General features: G+C 43.3%; 1 protein-coding gene across 5 annotated transcripts in view; it reads right to left on the bottom strand.

Moving 5' to 3' along the window:
- The window catches only part of LOC121290535 (protein downstream neighbor of son homolog), a 54,415-nt gene extending 42,529 nt beyond the window's left edge, over positions 1-11,886 (bottom strand). For all 5 annotated transcript variants that reach the window (XR_005945822.1, XR_005945823.1, XR_005945824.1 and 2 more), the window contains exons 1-4: positions 11,361-11,886; positions 6,156-6,239; positions 1,546-1,746; positions 176-354 (exon numbers count right to left, since the gene is read on the bottom strand). Coding sequence is in view for 2 of the 5 variants with exons in the window: in XM_041211020.1 (XP_041066954.1) it covers positions 176-354; positions 1,546-1,746; positions 6,156-6,239; positions 11,361-11,708 (812 nt within the window). In the remaining 3 variants the exon portion in view is untranslated. The remainder of the gene's footprint in view (positions 1-175; positions 355-1,545; positions 1,747-6,155; positions 6,240-11,360) is intronic.
- Between the last annotated feature and the right edge of the window lie 6,547 nt (positions 11,887-18,433).

The raw sequence follows: 18,433 nt of genomic DNA, 5'->3' as shown, positions 1-18,433 counted from the left end.
CTCAAGCTCAAAGCCCAGACTTTTGGTATGCAAGAGTCCTCACTATCAAGTGTGAAATGCATTAACAAGCCTCAGCTCAATTTGTAGAGTGCGTAAACCATTCCAATAGACTTTCCATCATTTTCATTTTAATCCTTGTACAATTTAGGTTTCTAAAAAAGAGAAAAACATGTACCATTCACTCATTAGCACTTGCTGGAGTTCTACATCTTGTGACCACGGACTGTTCTTGCCTGCCATTTTCCGTTCTGCTCCTATTCGAGGGAAAAGCGATAGCCATGGCAGAGAGGGATGAAGCCAGTATACAAGACTCTGCTGAAATGCACAGCGTAAATCTGTGCATGATCTTGGGTCCTAGATAAAAGAAAAAATGAGTGAGACAAACTGTGCTTACTAATGAATTATAGCTCATTCAGTATTGGATTAAATCTAAACAACCTGACTTTAGAAATGTGTGAGGGCAGAATGAGTAACTTGAGGTCATGTTTATATGACTATAGCACATTGAGGCCAATTTCTGTCTCCCTATTTCCCCATTTATCTGGTTTAATGAGGAAGGAAGGGGAGGAAAATTGCAACACAAAAAAGCAATATACTGCTGGAGACCTGCCTCTTTGAATTTTCAGCTTGGCTTTGATTTAGGCAGACAGCACACCCACCTGAAACTAGTGAAGGATAATTAATGAAGGATCTATTCATTCGGTTTGGTGTCAGTCAAAGCTGTCACTGCTGCTTCTTCAAGTCACTCTCAAACGACGGGCAGACAATGATCATTGTAGCTCTAATTGAAAGAGATAAGAAGCTACAATAGTGCTAAGCCAGAAACAGGTCTTGTAATGACTATTTTTTGGGACATTTTGGCCTTAAAGCCCTCTTTCACCTCATTATGACAGAGCCACGGCCGAGGTTGGCAGTACATGCATTCCGCATTTCGCCTCCTGGATGTACACCCTGCCCCAGTAGCTGTACAACAGACACCACCAGCTGGAGGAAGAAGACTGGGCTGACCACAGAAGACCTAGTGGAGTATATTTAAGAAGGATCTCAAAGGGCAGAAAAGCTGGGCTGGAGTGAAAGAGATTGTGATGGACTGGGGCCAGTGGCAGAGTATTGCTGCCTGTCATCTCAACTTGCTGCTCTTTTAAATTTCTCTGTCACAATAATGTGCTGCTCCATTGGTCCCCTTTTCGTGCTCTTTTCAGCTCTTCCTTTGAAGCTGAAGGCCCAGTTCAACATCTGACCAACTGGATTTCAAAATGACTAGGTGTCTACAAGAGTTGTGACTAGTGCTGGCACCTTGCCTCTTGTATTTAATTGAGACGTTTATCACAAAAATCAATTTGGCCTCCTGCTGATAAATCTGCCCATCTAATGTACAGTAGAAATAAAAATCAACACCATCAGCTGGAAACTGAATTTGGATCAAGTTTTAATAGCTATTTGAAATTAAGAGTGAAGTGCATTTAATAAGTCAAAATTTACTTTGATCATAGCTTCACATCGCGCCTTTTTCAACAATTATGTTAGAGACAATTCACTTAGTACCTCTATATGCAGAGGGAAATCAACTACTGAGGAACGACAGTGCTGTATTAACCCTTTGGCTTCCTCTGATGCCTTGAGATGACCTGTCCAAGTAAAAGGGTAAGGGGATTTGAAAAGTACCCATGTTTTGACACTCCAGTCTGCAGGAAACTCTTTGGGTAAAGATGTGCATTCAGATAATGCTTCAGGATTCTGTAAGTTCTGGGAAAACAAAATAGGAAAGGTGACCTGTTACAATCAAATCCAGAATAAAAGTTGGTATAGGAAACAAACTCCTTATATTTCACCCCTTTCTTGGATTCACTCAAGTTCTGTCAAAGGGTCATGAGGACTCGAAACGTCAACTCTTTTCTTCTCCGCCGATGCTGCCAGACCTGCTGAGTTTTTCCAGGTAATTCTGTTTTTGTTTTCCTTTTTACAATATCCTTTTATACTTTGGAGATTAAAATATTTATTCTAGTATACAACATATATTGCAGGTGGTCAGATCTATTTCTGAGCTACGGCAATTGGTTCTGTCAACAGCAAAACCATGGGATTATAGCACTAAAATTTATTCAAAAAAAATTATTGTCCCTATTTTGTAGTGGTTACCAACAACAAATCACATTGACCTCGTTAACAATTAAATCCCAGAGGAGCTGCTGAGATGGCTTACTGAAGAAAGCATCATACAGAAATGTACAGACCAGAGGATCTCAAATGAGTTTCCAAGTTTGTGCCAAGTTAAGTGATCTCAGCCAAGAGGGTACAATTCACCTTGGTGAATGATGAAAGGGGAAAAAAAATGCCAGTAATGTCAATCCTGGAGGATGGTAGAGTGGTGTTTCCCAAGGGTCAGTGGTAGGACTACTGCTATTTTTTTGCTGTATATGAATCACTGAGATCTTGGAATACAGAGTAGAGTTTCAAAATTTGTCGATACCACCAAACTTGGAAATAGCAAACAGTGAGGATGATACAAAGCCTGCAACATAACAGACAAGCTAGCAGAATGGGCAAGCAAGTGCAATTTAATATAGAAAAATGCAAAATAATGCAGAAGGGATAGAGAGGCGCAATATAGATTTAATGGCAGTTCTAAAGAGTGTGCAGAAACAGAAGGACGTGGGGGTGCATGTGCATCGATCATTGGAGGTCGCAGGACATATTGAGAGGGTGGTTTGCAGAACATATGGGATCTTGGGCTTCAGAAATAGAGGCATTGAGTACAAAAGCAGAGAAGTTGTGCTATATCTTTATAGAGCTCTAGTTAGGGCCCAACTAGAGTATTGTGTCCAATGCTGGTCACCACACTTTAGGAAGGATTCTTGAGAGGGCGTAGAAGAGATTTACCAGAATGGTACTAGGGATGGGGGATTTTAGTTACAAAGTTACGTTGGAAAAACTGGAGTCGCTCTCCTTGGAGCAAAGGAGATTGAGGGAAAATTTGACAGAAGTGTACAAGATTATGACTGGTTGAGATAAGATAGACGAGGAAAAACTACCTTTAACTGATAAGGACACAGAATTAAGGTTTTTGGCAGGAGTTGCAGGGGGAATGTGAGGAAGAACTTTTTTTTTTAACGATAGGAGTGGTAATGATCTGGAACACACTGCCCATAAGGGTGGTGGAAGCAGAAACAATCAACAATTCCAAAGAGGAAATTGGGTGGGCACTTGAAGAAAATAAACCTTAAGGGCTACTGGTATTGACTGGATTGCTCTGCAGAGAGCTAGCATGGACTCGATGGGCCAAATGGCCTCTTCCGCTGTAAAGGGAGATGGTGATATAGTGTAATGTCACTGGACCAGTAATCCAGAGGTCCAGGCTAATTTCTGAGGACATAGATTCAAATCCCACCATAGCAGCTGGTGAATTTGAATTCAATAAATTTGGAATATAACACTAGCGGTAACCATGACAACTATTATTGATTTTGTTAAAAAAAACACACCTGGTTCAGTAATGTCCTGCAGGGGAGGATATCTGCCATGCTTACCTAGTCTGGCCTACATGTGACTCTAGACCCATAGCAACATGGTTGACTCTTAAATGGCCTAGCAAGTCACTCAGTTCAAGGGCAATTAGGGTTGGGCAACAAATGCTGGCCTTGCCAGCGATGCCAAATTCCCATGAAAAGTTTTTTAAAAAATGACTCCTGATTGCTATCCAGAGACATTGCTGAAAAGTGCATGCCTGGGTTGACTTCTACATTTGATGTTCAAGGTTTTGGCTCAGTGGTAGAGGAGGGCTGCTGCCATTCTTGCAATAATTACCCACTAAAAGACAACACGGAGTGAGGAAAACTTGAAGAAAAACCAAGTCACAATATAGTGGAGCTTTATTTTCACATAATGGGGACTCCGCAAAAGTGTAATGCCACCTATAATACAATGCAGAAGTAGGTAAGTTTGGTATTAATGCACCATGATCATCAAAAGATAGAAAAACTGAAAATGCTGGAAGTATTCAGCAGTTGTGGCAACATCTGTGGAGAAAGAAACAATGAGAGCATTTCAAAACTGGGAAAAGATACAACAGCAAGTGAAAGAGGCGAGTTACGTGATATCATCATCAAACATCTTCCCCTTCCCTCCCCCAACAGCATTCTCAATGCCCCCTCCCCTTCTGAGGGCACCCTCCCATGCAAGTGCAGGAGACGCAGCACCTGCCCTCACCTTTCAAGGTTCTAAACACTCCTTGCAGGTGAAACAGCGATTTACTTGTACTTTCAATTTAGTATAGTGTAGTTGCTGCTCACGATATGCTGTCCTCTTCATTTGGGAGATCAAATGCAAATTGTGTGATTGGTTTATGGAACATCTCTATTTAGTCCACAAGCATGACCTGAGTTTCTGCTCATCTGTCATTTTAATTCTTTCCCTTGCTCCTACTCTGACCTTACTGTCGTCGGCCTCCAAGAGTACTCAAAAAAGCTCAACAGAAACACACACCTTTCAGTTAGACACTTTACAGCCATCCGGATTTGACATAAGTTTAGCAATTTTAGATTGTAACTTCTGTCGCAATTGTTTCCTCTTTCTTGTTGGTTTTGGTTTGTCTCTCATTTTTCTTTTCACTTTCAAATGGCAGCTGTTCCTGATTCTGCCATTCACACCTCAAGATACATCTTTATTTCTTTACTTATCCCATTACCACTCCCTTTGGCTTTACAATGTCAACACTTTTATCATTTAACCTCTCTTGCCTGCCACCATATCACAGGACTCATCATTTGTTAATCTGTCTTGCTTAAAATCCACTCCATCTCTAACTTTTTCCAGTTCTGATGGAAGGTCATCGACGTAAAACATCAACTCTATTTCTATCTCCACAGATGCTACCAGACCCACTGAGTATTTCCACCATTTTCTGTTATTTCAGATTTCCAGCATTGCTGTATTTTGCCTTTGCATTGGGCAAAAGATATATGTAGCAGTGTAGCCAGCTAGTATTGTGCAGTAATAGAATAGGCACAGGAAATGGGGTTACATGCATGAATTTCATGAACAGGTTCATGGTCCCATCTGGACATCAAGAGCAGAACTGAATGTGTGTGTTGGGATACATTTCATTGCCAATTTAATCTGTCAGGTGCTCAGGGTGCCACAAGGATTTAATTGCCATGGTTGGTTGATGCCCATACTAGTGCAATGGTGGCTTTATTTCCAGGAAGAGGAAAGGGCTGTTCTGTATGCATTAGGATTTCCAAAAGATACTCAACATATATGCATATATAATTGCCACCATGCTTCAAAACTTAATTCATTAAAGAAAGTGCTCTGAAACACTAAAACACAATAGGCTCTATATAAGCGTGTGCAAGATTATAATATATGTTAATTTTAAACTGCTGTCATTTATAATTGTACATTTTTAAAAACTTGGGCCAAGTGAAAAGTTTGCTTTACATGAACAAATTGAGAGGTATCTTGGCTATGCCACCTGATCAGGCAATAGAGGGATAAAGTAGGCATTTCAAGTGACTCTTTCACATTTCTCTGACTGGTTATAAAGTAGCAATGGTAAAAGCCGAGGAACAGACCACCAACTTGGCTGTACAGCCAGGCATTGGTGTATGGGATGGATGCTTCACCAGCTATTCCTGATCTCTGTAGACAGTAATAAGTAATTCTTTACCCTCAAGCTTAGAAACTGAATGACTGTTTTAATTACGGAGGGCATCACAGACAGACTGTGTCCTGTCCTTGCTCAGTTTCCAGATATTCACTTTTTAGGGCATTCCACATGGTGCATTTCTCAACCAAGACCTCAGTAATTCAAAGTAGCATTCTTACCCACTGAAAACTCATGAAACCAAAGCTCAAATAAATAAAAGTGCAGGACCAGAAATCTGGCCAATTACAAAAAACTAATACCCCTTGAACAGCAAGCAATCTTTCTTTAAATATTTCCATACTATCAGCCTTCATTGCCTTACCAAACATGCCACATATTCATCACCAAAGTACCTTAAGTAAGCCATTAAGTAAATGTAGTTTTCCAGTGGTGTGGCTCCATTATGGAGGTGTTAAAAATTGAATCAAAAAAAGAGAAGATTTTTCTTTCGGTAAATAGATTTTAAAAACTAAATAAAGCATATAGGAATGGTATACAAAGTCTTAACCTGAATTAGTACAGGGCCTGACTGCACTTGAGAAATTAAGTCTTCGCCTTCCCACATGGAATCTTCATCTTTCTTAGAAGACACCTGTTTATCCAAGAGAAAATTCACAATATTAATACTTTGTCACACAAATAAAATCTTAACTCAAATTCAAGATAACATGTAATTGGCCTACCGGCAGCATTACAGTTGGTCAAAATGTAATGAAATTGCTCAGAAATCTAGGTCCAAGATATGGGGATAAATCTTCCATAGCAATTGAGTATTTTTTTCCTATGATAATGGCTCCTAGTGCAATTGCCAAGTTGTAGGAGAAAAATCAGAACTCAGTCTTAACTACTGGTTTTCCAGTGTGTATGTTCAATTCACTCCATATCATCAAGAAACGGCTGAAGGCACTGGATACTGCAAAGGCTATGGGCCCTGGCAACATTCTGGCAATAGTACTGAAGACTTGTGCTCCAGAACTTGTTGCACCCCTAACCAAGCTAAACTACAACACTGGCATCTACCCAGCTATGTGGAAAATTGCCCAGGTACGTCCTGTACACAAAAAGCAGGACAAACCTGGCCAATTATCGCCCTATCAGTATACTCTCGATCATCAGTAAAGTGATGGAAGGGGTCATCAACAGTGCTATCAAATGGCACTTGCTTAGCAATAATCTGTTCACTGATGCCGTTTGAGTTCTGCCAGGGACACTCAGCTCTTGACCTCATTACAGCCTTGGTTCAAACATGGACAAAAGAGCTGAGCTCCAGAGGTGAGGTGAGAGTGGTTGCCCTTGACATCAAGGCGGCGTTTGACAATGTGGCATCAAGCAGCCCTAGCAAAACTGGAGTCAATTGGAATGGTGAAAAACTCTCTGCTGGTTGGAATTATACCTAGCGCAAAGGAAAATGGTTGTGGTTGTTGGAGGTTAATCATCTCAGTTCCAGGACATCACTGCAGGATTTCCTCATGGTAGTGCCCTCGGGCCAACCATTTCAGCTGCTTCATCAATGACCTTCCTTCCATCATAAGGTCAGAAGAAGGGATGTTCGCTGACGATTGCACAATGCTCAGCACCATTCACGACTCCTCAGATACTGAAGCAGTCCATGTCCAAATGCTGCAAGGCCTGGACAATATCCAGGCTTGGGCTGACAAGTGGCAAGTAACATTTGTAGCACAAAAATGCCAGGTAACGACCATCTCCAACAATAAAGAATCTAACTTTTGCCCCAAGACATTCAATGGCATTATCCATCGCTGAATCCCCCACTATCAATATCCTGATGTGGGTGGTGGTGGTGGTGGGGGTGGGGGTTGCGGTTACCATTAACCAGAAACTGAACTAGACCAGCCATATAACATTTTGATAATGTCCCACATAGGACGTTAGTGTGAAATGTAGTGAGGTCCAACTTATAGGCTTTGAGATTGGCTTTCAGAATGTCTTTGTATCTGAGTTTGGAATGTCCTAAGGTGCGAATCCCATGCTCAGCTGGCTGCAGAATATTATCTTTGGTTATGTGGGAAACTTCCACATGAACCACAGAACCTGAGTTCTGAGGAGCACGCTCTTGATACCACGTATGCAACACCTTGCAAGAGCTGGTGTAGGGGATTTTGTCCTGGCACTTGATGTTGCAGATAGATCTTAAGCAGTCAAGGTGGATTATATCTAGTAGCTTTATGCGGCACCGTTAGGTTGTCCATGCCTTACAGCCACAGAGAAATGACTTGCGAACCACTGTCCGGTAGGCTTTGATCTTTGTTTTGAGACCAACTCCACACTCTCTCCAAAGACTGTGGGTGAGCCTGCTAGATGCTGAGCATACTTTTGTCAGGCGATGGTCGATTTCATCATCCAACATGGTGGTGTTGGAGGGGATGCTCCCAGATGGCAGAACCTCTGAAATGAGCTGAGGGGTATTTGTTGATTGTGATTATGGTGTCTTGAAGTTTGTGGCCTACAGCAGGTACAATGAGTCTGAAAAGACAAATTTTGCAAGGTCAAAGGCTTGAGACTTGGGCAAAGTGGACAACAAGCAAGTGGACGTCCTCCAGAGTGTGCAGCAGACAAAACTTCATTTAGCAGCTGTTCTGTGATCTTTGTGTGCGAGCCTTTACAGATTAAAGAGGTTGCCATCTGTCCTGAACTACTTGTACACAAAGATCTCAACATAATAAAGCATGGTGAAAACGATGATGGCAAGCAGAACTGGAGCCATTATGCAGCCTTGCTTGGTGTCACTGGTGATCAGAAAAGCATCTGATGAGGAATCATTCTGTATCACATGGTCAACATGCCATCACGAAGTGAGCAGATGACCCTTATTTTTTCTGGGCAGACATATTTGTATAGCACCTTCCATAGGCCTTAACGGTTTAACTACCTAACACACCTAAAAGAGCAATCATGCATAGTCAAATATCAGCTGACATAACATGCTTTGATAAGGTAATCTAGTTGACACTCTAGAGCAGTACATCCTACACAGAGGCAGCATCTGCAAAATGACTGTAATAGTATTCGAAGAACAGGGAAGTTCTAACCAGTGTCCTGCCTGATATTTATCCTTCAACCAGCTTCACTAAAAACAGATTATCTGCTCATTATCAATCACACTGCTGCTTGCACAAATTGGTTCAGCTTTCCCTACGTTATAAAACAATGGTGACACTTTGTGTTCGTCTTTTGAGGCAAAGATTACCACGTTCATCATCTAGGGTGCTTGGTAGGGCTCCAGTGCGTGCGTAGGTGACTGCTAAGGCCGATCTGTGACCTGAAGGTTCTGCTACAAATAGGACAGGATAATGCAAACGACAGTTTTAGATGAGTTGGTGGCTCAGGATTTCCTCTCTGCCTATGATATGCGCTTGACTTTGAAGGAAGCTGCAACATTTTTTATTTGGCTGCACCAGGTGCAGCAATCCTGGACAAGCTTCTTCCAGGACTCAAGGTTGTCATCAAAACTCCTAAGTGAAACCTTCAGACTGTCCCTGTAGCACTTCCTTTGATCACTTTGAGTGCACCATAAGCTCAAGCTCTCCATAGAAGATTCACTTTGGTAAGTGAGTCAGGCGTTCTAGCTACGTTACCAACCCAACTCAGTTCTGTCTGACTGAATATGGTGTGAATTCTTTGCATGCCAGCTCAGGTAAGCACCTCAGCATCTAGTATTTTGTCCTGTCATCAGAAAATTCTGAATGCGCCTCAAGTGTTGAGCTTTTTAGCTTGACACTAGTACGCAGTCCAAGTTTCACATGCATAGAGCAGCGTGGGCAGAAATATTGCTCTAGACTTTCAGTTTAACAGGCAGTGTTACTGATGTTCGAAGTCTGCCAAAGGCTACACTTGCTTTGGCAATTCTTGCATGTGTCTTGTCATCAATATAGGCAGTTTGAGATTGTGCTGCTGAAATAAGTGAACTTATCCACTATTGACAGTTTCTAGTCAAGGACTGAAACCCTGAGCTAGAGATAGGTCACAGTCATCAGCAAACAGGAAATCGCACAGTATGTCATTGGAGACGTTGGTCCTTGGCTGGAGGTGTCTCAGATTGAGCAGCTTCTTGTCCATGCGATATTTGATTTCGGTGCCAGGGTCACCATTGTGGACGGCATTGGAGTGCATGCAGCCCTGTTTAGCTCCATCCCTGACTACACAAATGGGTCAGAAGACTCATCCAGGACTCACATGAGCATGCAGTCATGGAACTGCCAAATCATTGTGATGAATCTGTGGCAGCTTGTTGCTTCGTTGGTGGATAAAGGTCGCTTGAGAATGTGGTTAAACTGCTCTGTCCTTCATTCTAGTACTTGGACATTTTCTGAGCATTATTGACCTGTAGGCACAGAGGATTGGTGATGAACCACTAGACAGATTTTAGAACATTGTAGAATCTCTTCCAGTCTTTGTGGTCTGACATTCATCTGCTTTCTGATTCAGTCAAGTGTCTGGCATCTCTCTGAGCTTGCACTGGAGAGTCCTGTGGATGCTTCCGTCGGTATAGTGATGACTTGTTATCAAAGTAAACCATGTAGAGATGAAGTTTCTCCTCCAGTAGTTTCTGGATTATCTCATTGTTTGCATTGAACCAATCTTGATGCTTACAAGAGGTAGGGCCAAGGGCCTCTGGAGGAGTGGGGTACCCTGAAGGTCACTCAGGCATCCCAATGCAGTGTGTCTATTTTCATGATATGTAGGTGACTCTGCAATTTCTCAGAGAAAGAGATCCCTTCACGACTGCCTGTTTGAGCCTTGAGACACTTCTTGCCCCGGCAGACAGATCTTGATATTTAGCTTCGAAATGGTAAGATAGTGGTCAGTCCAACAGTCAGCACTGCCGTTACATGCATAACCCTCTTGTTCCTCTTTTTGGTGATGACATTGTCAATTAGATGCCAAAGCATACAACATCTTGTTACAATAGGGAGGTGGAAAACTGTGTTGGTATTTAAGAGTTCATGCTCAGCACACATCTTCAGCAAGAGACGACCATTACTGTTGCAACTACGAAACCCGTTTCTTTTTCCAATGACCCCTTCCCACGCCTGGTGAACTGCACCAACTCTTACATCGAAGTCTGCAAGTATGATGAGCTAGTCTGATTTTGATTCAAGGAGCGCCAGAAGCATAAGGAAAAGTCATCGAGCTGAAACATTAGCTCGACTTCTATCTCCAAATTCTGCCAGCATTTCCCCTTTTTGCCACCCAGTTAAAACTCTTTGGGTCAGCCAATTATTACAAAGTTCTTGAAGGTCCCTTTTTTCTTGCCGTGGAAGGACTGGGTGTCGAATCGGTGAATAGGAGGAATCGGTACTTTGTCAGCTGCTGCCCCTCTGTGGGTTGTGCAACAACGTCCCAAATGAACAAACAACTCCTCCTAAAAGGCAGGCGGTCAAACACCGGCAGTGTAGTACCTTAAAAAAAAGTTTTAAAATACTTTGAATCGCCCGCCACATTCACACAACTTAAGAAAAAATGATATATTTTGAAAAAATTCCGACTGAGCATGCCTATTTTGCTTCCTAGGAGAGAATATTGAGTTATTTCAGATCCGGCGCAGTTTATTATAGGAAACGTGTTCAATGTTACACTGGTTATGAACGCCTTCACCCGGTTATCTTTACGCTTTCTAACTGGTTATGAACGCCTTCACCCGGTTATCTTAACGCTTTCTAACATTGACGAAAGAAACACTTAGAAGCTGCACCTGGCCGTCCCATTCGCAGCTGCTCGGTTTCGCTTTGCCGGCGGCGGCCGCGGTCTTCCACTCTTGGGCGGAGAGCGAGCGGTGCAGGGGATTGCCGGTCTCCTCGGGCCAGCCCGCCCCGGCCTCTGCCCCCGACAGCCACCCGGTGTTGCCGATGTTGACGAACGGGTTCCTCCTGCCCCTCTGCCGTTTGTTGTGGCGGCCCGGCTCCTCTTTCTCAGCCGGCGACGGTGGGTCCGAGGAGAGGCCGAGGCGCGGCGAGCTGCGGGCCCGCTTCCTCCTCAGCCTCAGCGTCTCCGACGGCTTCTTGAAACTGGGGGAATAACCGGCCAGCTGCCCGGTCGACATTTTAAAACGCGGTTAATATCGAGCGCTTCACTGGCACGGACTGAACCGGAGCTCTGACCTGAAAGCCAGGGCTTGACTGATTATTTTTTATTAAAAAAAATATATTTCTTTTCTTTCCCTTATGCAGATTGATTTCAGGAGCATTGATTTAAAACCTTTCCCGTTTTTAGCTTCCTCTTTATTTAAAAAAAAGAGAAAACAATCAGCAAAATGTCATCATTTCCAGCAGCGGATCAAAGTTTCTGAAAATTTCGCGCGAGCTGCCAGTTGAAAGTTTCCCGCCGAGCTAGTGCGCTTGTGCAATTGAGGCTCCGCCCCCGGGGGCGGGCGCGCTGGAACCCCGCGCACGCGCACTGTGGTCCCTGTCAGGATTTCTTCCAGGCACTGGAAGCCGCGGCACTGCGCATGCGTATTTTCCTGGAAACTTTCAAGCGGGTTTCATCGGCCTTAGGAATTCAGGACAGCTGCTATACCCTGGGATCAGCTTTCTTCAAGTGCAAAATTTAATCCAGTTTGAACAGATGAAGTAAATGGAAATACCTGGTTGGTGATGAGGGAAATCCATGTAGTTAATTAGTTAATAAATAAACTGGGTAAGTAAAAGTAAAATAATCCTAAAATCAGGTGAGTTAAAATGCCCATCGCTCTCCTGCTCATTTCGGCTAAACGAAGCAAACTGTGGCATATTGCTCAACCCAGAGCAGAGCTTTATACCCCACTGTTTATCAATCAGCAAGACTGTTCACCTCCAATTCTATCTCACTTAGTTCTATTACTGTTGAAAGTCTTTATCTTACATCCACCAATATCCATAAAATCCCAACTTGTGCAAAGGTTAGCTGTGGTTTAACCAGGAGAAAGTTCCATTTCAAAAACAGAATTACCTGGAAAAACTCAGCAGGTCTGGCAGCATCGGCGGAGAAGAAAAGAGTTGACGTTTCAAGTCCTCATGACCCTTCGACAGAACTTGCGTTCGAGTCCAAGAAAGAGTTGAAATATAAGCTGGTTTAAGGTGTGTGTGTGAGGGGTGGAGAGATAGAGAGACAGAGAGGTGGAGGGGGGGCGGTGTGGTTGTAGGGACAAACAAGCAGTGATAGAAGCAGATCATCAAAAGATGTCAACGACAATAGTACAATAGAACACATAGGTGTTAAAGTTAAAGTTGGTGATATTATCTAAACGAAAGTTCCATTTGTCCATCACTTGTGTCTTCGATGATCTAACTGGCTCCCTGTAGCCCAATCAGCACGTTGAGTTTAAAATCCTCACTCTCAACTTCCATGCATTGTCTCACCCCACCTCCAGCCTTATGTTCCCTTCTACACCCTTTGGTCCTCTAAACTGTCCTATGTATCCCTCTTCCATTACCCCACCAATGGGTGTAGACAGTTTAATCATTTTAACAATACTCACTTGAACTCCATTCCCAAGAACTTATGTCCTTTATGAATTATATATGAGAGCAAAATATTGTCCAAGCTGTCTTAGGTTTGTCACATTGTTTAAGACATCAAAGGATTGAATTTCAACATGGCTTCTCCCAATTCTCTGCTGTACCTTTGGTGAAAGATTTGCAGCATTCCTGAAGATTGCAGTGAGAGAGGATTTTCTGCTCTTGCACTGTTGCGCTTTACCTTACAGATAATCTAGCTGCAGACATGGTTGGTTTCATAGAACTGCCATTGGGGCTGGAGGTCAAGAGGGAGCAGCAAGGAAGACACATTAGAGCAGGAGAAGCTACCATAAGTTGGGGGGTGTGGGGGGAAGGAAGGCATTAAACACAAGGCCATATTCACAGAAAGTCTTGAGGAAGTACTTTTATTTCAATGTTGTTGAGAAGCAATGTAGGAGGTTCCTCTTTTCACTCAGCAGATTGTCACCTACTGCAGCCACGACTCCAGTCATGCACCAGGACATAGACAGCAGTGACTGTGCTTGTGGCTGTCAAGGTCACCATCAGCATCAGCGTTTATGCCACTGGCTCCTTTTGAGTTACAACAAATGATATCAGTGATACGTCTGTTTGCAGTACATTGATGTTTCAGGGAGGCCGCCAAGGATTTCTAGGAGAAACAATTGTGTTTCCTTCCCTATGGGCAGAGTGAAGCAGGGCTAAAGCACATTAGGCTTTCCCTGTACGACAGGTTTCCCCAAGACATGTTGTCTTGCATGCTCTAACTATCATTTTATCTTTATCAATTGAAAGTAATTCCACTCAACATACAACTGTTTTGTAAAAGGTTTTGAAGGGCTGGTTATTTGGTGGTAAAGGCTGTCCTCTCTCGGCAAAGCTCATAACTTCTGTCAGAATCCACACACAAAAGAGAGTAAGCCTACAATGAGAGCCATACTGCCACAAGAAACAGCATCGAACAAACAATTGGCATGCTCAAGTAACGCTTTGCTGTCTGGAACATTTAGGAGGAACTTTGCAGTACAACGCTAAGCTGGTATTCAGATTTGTGGTCACCTATTGCATATTGCATAACTGCCATCATGAGGGTTGAACCTTTACCGTGACCTGGACAGCAACAAGTGCAGGGGGAGATGCAAAGGCCTCCTTTGCCAGCGCTGTGAGAGACCAGCTCATCAATGAGCATTTCACCTAAACCAGGCTTTTCCTCCCTGCCCCCTCCCACTCAACAGACCTGTGGTATAAAGGGTTAACAGCTATTACACTAATAGCTAATATATATCATCAGTGATCACATGTAACCAGAACTCTGAGAGAGATGGTTCTGGAAGAAGCCTCGTGCTTGCCTATCCCTGTACATGGTTGTATATAGTTAATAAATGTTTCAAAGTTCCTAGAGGCCTTAGTTCCAGTAGTCTATGTTAAACGCACCCTGGGATCGTTTATGATGATACTTCATGGTGGCAGCGGTAAACCTACTGAATAGCATAGATCCCTGATGAAACAAACGGAGGTAGGGAAATGAAAGCAATTGAATATAAGGCAGCCAGGCAATGACTGCAGCTGAGAATCAGAGGGAAAAGCATCAACGGAGTCCCAAGACAGTTGAGTAAAAGTCCCAGACAATCATGAAGAATGTCCTACCTTTACCCAAATCTTTTGACCATGTGGAAAGGCCTGACCAAGCAGATCACTGGCAAAACTGACATTGCAGCTTCAACAGGTATAGGATCGCTTCGGGGTTAGCACACAAGCCCAGTAAAGAACAGGTCAGTACACTCTATTCCAGTGGCAGTAGTGCAAACAATACTCTAATAAGATAGGTTGCTGTTAACTAATTAACACCCTATGATGAGGTTAATAAGGCCTTTGATTGTACGACAGAGGACCTCTATTATAGAGCAGACACAGCTTAACAGGCACATTCAGGAATCCAGAGAAAGTATTGACTTTCTCATTAAGGACCTATCATTTGGCTGATTATTGCGAGTATAGGAATCTAAAGGATGAACTCACCTGAGACCACATTGTAATGGAAATGCGAGATGAAGCCTTATCTCATTTTCTATAGTCCAAGGAGGATCTAACATTTGCCAAGGCAGTGCAATTAGTGAGACAGGCTGAGCTACCAAGCAGAACGAAGTTTTAATCTGAAGTGATAGAGAACCTTTGTGGAGTCAGACCGCTGACTCACTTCGGTTTGTGAGCCAAAATAGGTACCAGCGCACGCACTTAAAAAGCAGACACAGAAAGCGAAGGGAGAGGTTGCCATCATTACCCAGCGCTCCTGTTGTGATGTGAGAAGCCCCATTGGCATCATGACTGTCCCATGATAAATGCAGAGTGCCATTTCTGCAGGAGGTGAGGCCATTTTAAAGTGGTATGCCACAGCAGTAAGATTTCAATTTCAGTTCAAAAATTTTCAGGGACCCCAGTCTGGTTAACCAGTATCCATGAAATAGAAGATACTGATGAATATGAAGTGCCTTTCTTGAGTAATGTTGCAAAATCCATGGCAATTTTTTGGAGCACAGATATCATGCTCAATGGCCACAAGACGAATTTTAAATTAGACATCAAAGCAGGGGTGTCAATTCTTTCTGACACAATGGAGCGGCTGGACCTGGAGATTCTCCAGTTATCTACTGGTCCGGGAGGCATCCCACTAAAAGTGCCAGGACAGATGATTGCCACGCTTCATTTATAAGGGAAGAGAAATTACAGAAATTCTTTGTTAATCCAAAATCAGGAGTACTCATGGCTGAATTAGAGAGTCCTCTCAGATTTGCAGCTTATTTACAAGGTGGAGGAATTGAACAATCAGGGCAAATTGGATAAATTCAAGACGGAATTTCTGAAACCATTCACAGGCCTAGGGAAGCTCCAACTGGCTTACCATATTACCTTAAAGCTAAATGCCAAACCAGAGTATTTGTTTACTCCACAAAAGGTCCTACGCCCAGGTGAGACAAGAGATTGAATCCATGCTTCTCCAGGGGATGATAACGGCAGTAATACAACTCACTTGTTGGTGCTCAGCAGTGGGGCCTGTACCCAAGCTCAATGGCTCACTACACATTTGTGTGAGTTTCACTGTTGAACAAAGTAGTTGAAATGGAGATCCACTCTATGGTGTCTGTCAATGAAAGCTTGGTGAAGCTCGCGAGGAGCTTGATTTTCACTAAAGTTGATGTAAACAGAGGCTTCTGGCAGATCCTGTTAGACAAGGAATCCAAATTGCTAATGCATTCATCATACCCTTAAGGGGGTATTGTTTCAATTGCTTACCATTTGGGATTGCCTCCGCATCTGAGATCTTTCAACGTACCATATGTCTGGCATTTTGGAAGGGCTGAAAGGAATAATCTGTCAAATGGGTGATATTATCATCCATGGAGCCACCACTTTGAAGCATGAAGCCGGGGTGAGAACAATGTTACAACACTTACGGGCACCGGGCCTTACACTCAATCATAAATGTGAGTTCTCTAATACCAAATCCACCTCTTAGGCCATATTGTTCACACATCTGGTGTCAAGGCAGAACCCCAGAAAACCACAGCAACCAAGAATTTCCCATTGCCCTTAACGTTACAGAGTTTCAATGACCATGCCCATGAAACAATCAGTTGGATAGGTTCTTGCCCAATCTTGCATAGAAACATAGAAAATAGGAGCAGGAGTAGGTCTTTTGGCCCTTTGAGCTTGCTCTGCTATTCAATATGATCATGGATGATCCTCTATCTCAATGCTGTACTCCTGCGCTCTCTCCATACCCCTTAACACCTTTAGAGTCAAGAAATCTATCTATTTCCTTCTTAAGCATATTCAGTCACTTGGTCTCCACAGCCTTCTGTGGTAGAGAATTCCATAGGTTTATCACCCTCTGAGTAAAGACATGTCTCCTCCTCTCAGTCCTAAAAGGTCTACCCCGTACCCTGAGACTGTACCCCGTACCCCTTGCTCTAGACACCCGAGCCAGACTAAACATCATTCCTGCATCCAGTCTGTCCAGCCCTGTCAGAATTTTATGTTTTCATGAGATCTCCTCTCATTCTTCTAAACTCAAGTGAATACAGGCCTAGGCAGCCCAATCTCTCCTCATACGACAATCCTGCCATCTCAGGAATCAGTCTGGTGAACCTTTGCTGCACTCCCTCTATGGCAAGTATATCCTTTCTTGGGTGAGGAGACCAAAACTGCACACACTACTCCAGGTGTGGTCTCACCAAGGCCCTGTACAGCTGCAGTGATACATCCTTGCTCCTGTACTCAAGTCCTCTTGCAATGAAGGCCAACCTTACATTTGCCTTGCACACATCAACAAACTACAATGGCAACTCCTGACACAGGACTAGGCCTGGTATTGGGGTGATCTCCAACAGATGGAGTTTGACACAATCAAAGATATGCTCATGTCCATGGAAATTCTTGCCCCATCCCAGACCTACCCACCACAGTCACAGTCCATTGGCCGAGGGACCGTATTGTTCCAAAATCAGTGTGACGGCTCTCACAGACCGGTATATTATGCATCTAGGGCACTAACAGATACAGGACAGTGGTATGCTGTCATTGAAAAAGAGGCCCTACCTGTCCACTTTGGCTTGCAAAAAGTTTTTGGAATGCATCCTGAGTCTTGAGTTTATTATCCAGTCAGATCATATGCCGTCGATTCTAAAGGTTTAGTGAAGATGCTATCCCAAATTCAAAGGTTTCGATTATGGCTCGTGAGGTTTGATGCCACTACAGAATATGTGCAAGGTAATCAGCAAATCACAGTTGATGCTTTGTCCTGTATTCCTGTGGGGAAGACTGCACAGAATGATATACACTTTTTGTTAAGGACATGGAGTCCTACGTATCCTTGTCTATCAAGTTCCTCCCGGCGACCACTCAGAAATTAGAGGAAATTCAGGCTGCCCGGAAAGCTGATACTGAGTGTGCACAGATATGGGAGTACTGTGTTACTGGATGACTTGCGTATGTTCTTCGCAATTGTATTCTGAAGCAGTATTTTGAATGGCTGTCTTGTGAGTCTATAATGACCGAATTGTTATTCCCAGGGACTCAGGTTAAACATTCTCCAGTGGTTATACCAGGACATCTGGGTTTCACCAAGTGCAGGGCTTGGGCCTGGAATTCAGCCTGGTGGCTGGGCACCTCCAAAGCTATTGAAGACATAATTTCCAATTGTACTAGTGCCACCAATAGACAAAACTGCAAGGAACCATTGATGGCAACGTCATTCCCATCCTGATCATGGGAGTGCCTTGGCGTGCATCATTTTGCCTTCAAAGATTAAACCTAC

This window comes from Carcharodon carcharias, chromosome 18 (genome assembly GCF_017639515.1).
Source record: "Carcharodon carcharias isolate sCarCar2 chromosome 18, sCarCar2.pri, whole genome shotgun sequence".
In the NCBI taxonomy this organism is placed as follows: domain Eukaryota; kingdom Metazoa; phylum Chordata; class Chondrichthyes; order Lamniformes; family Lamnidae; genus Carcharodon; species Carcharodon carcharias.
Note: the sequence above shows the minus strand (reverse complement) of the source record. Positions and strands in the feature narration are given on the sequence as shown.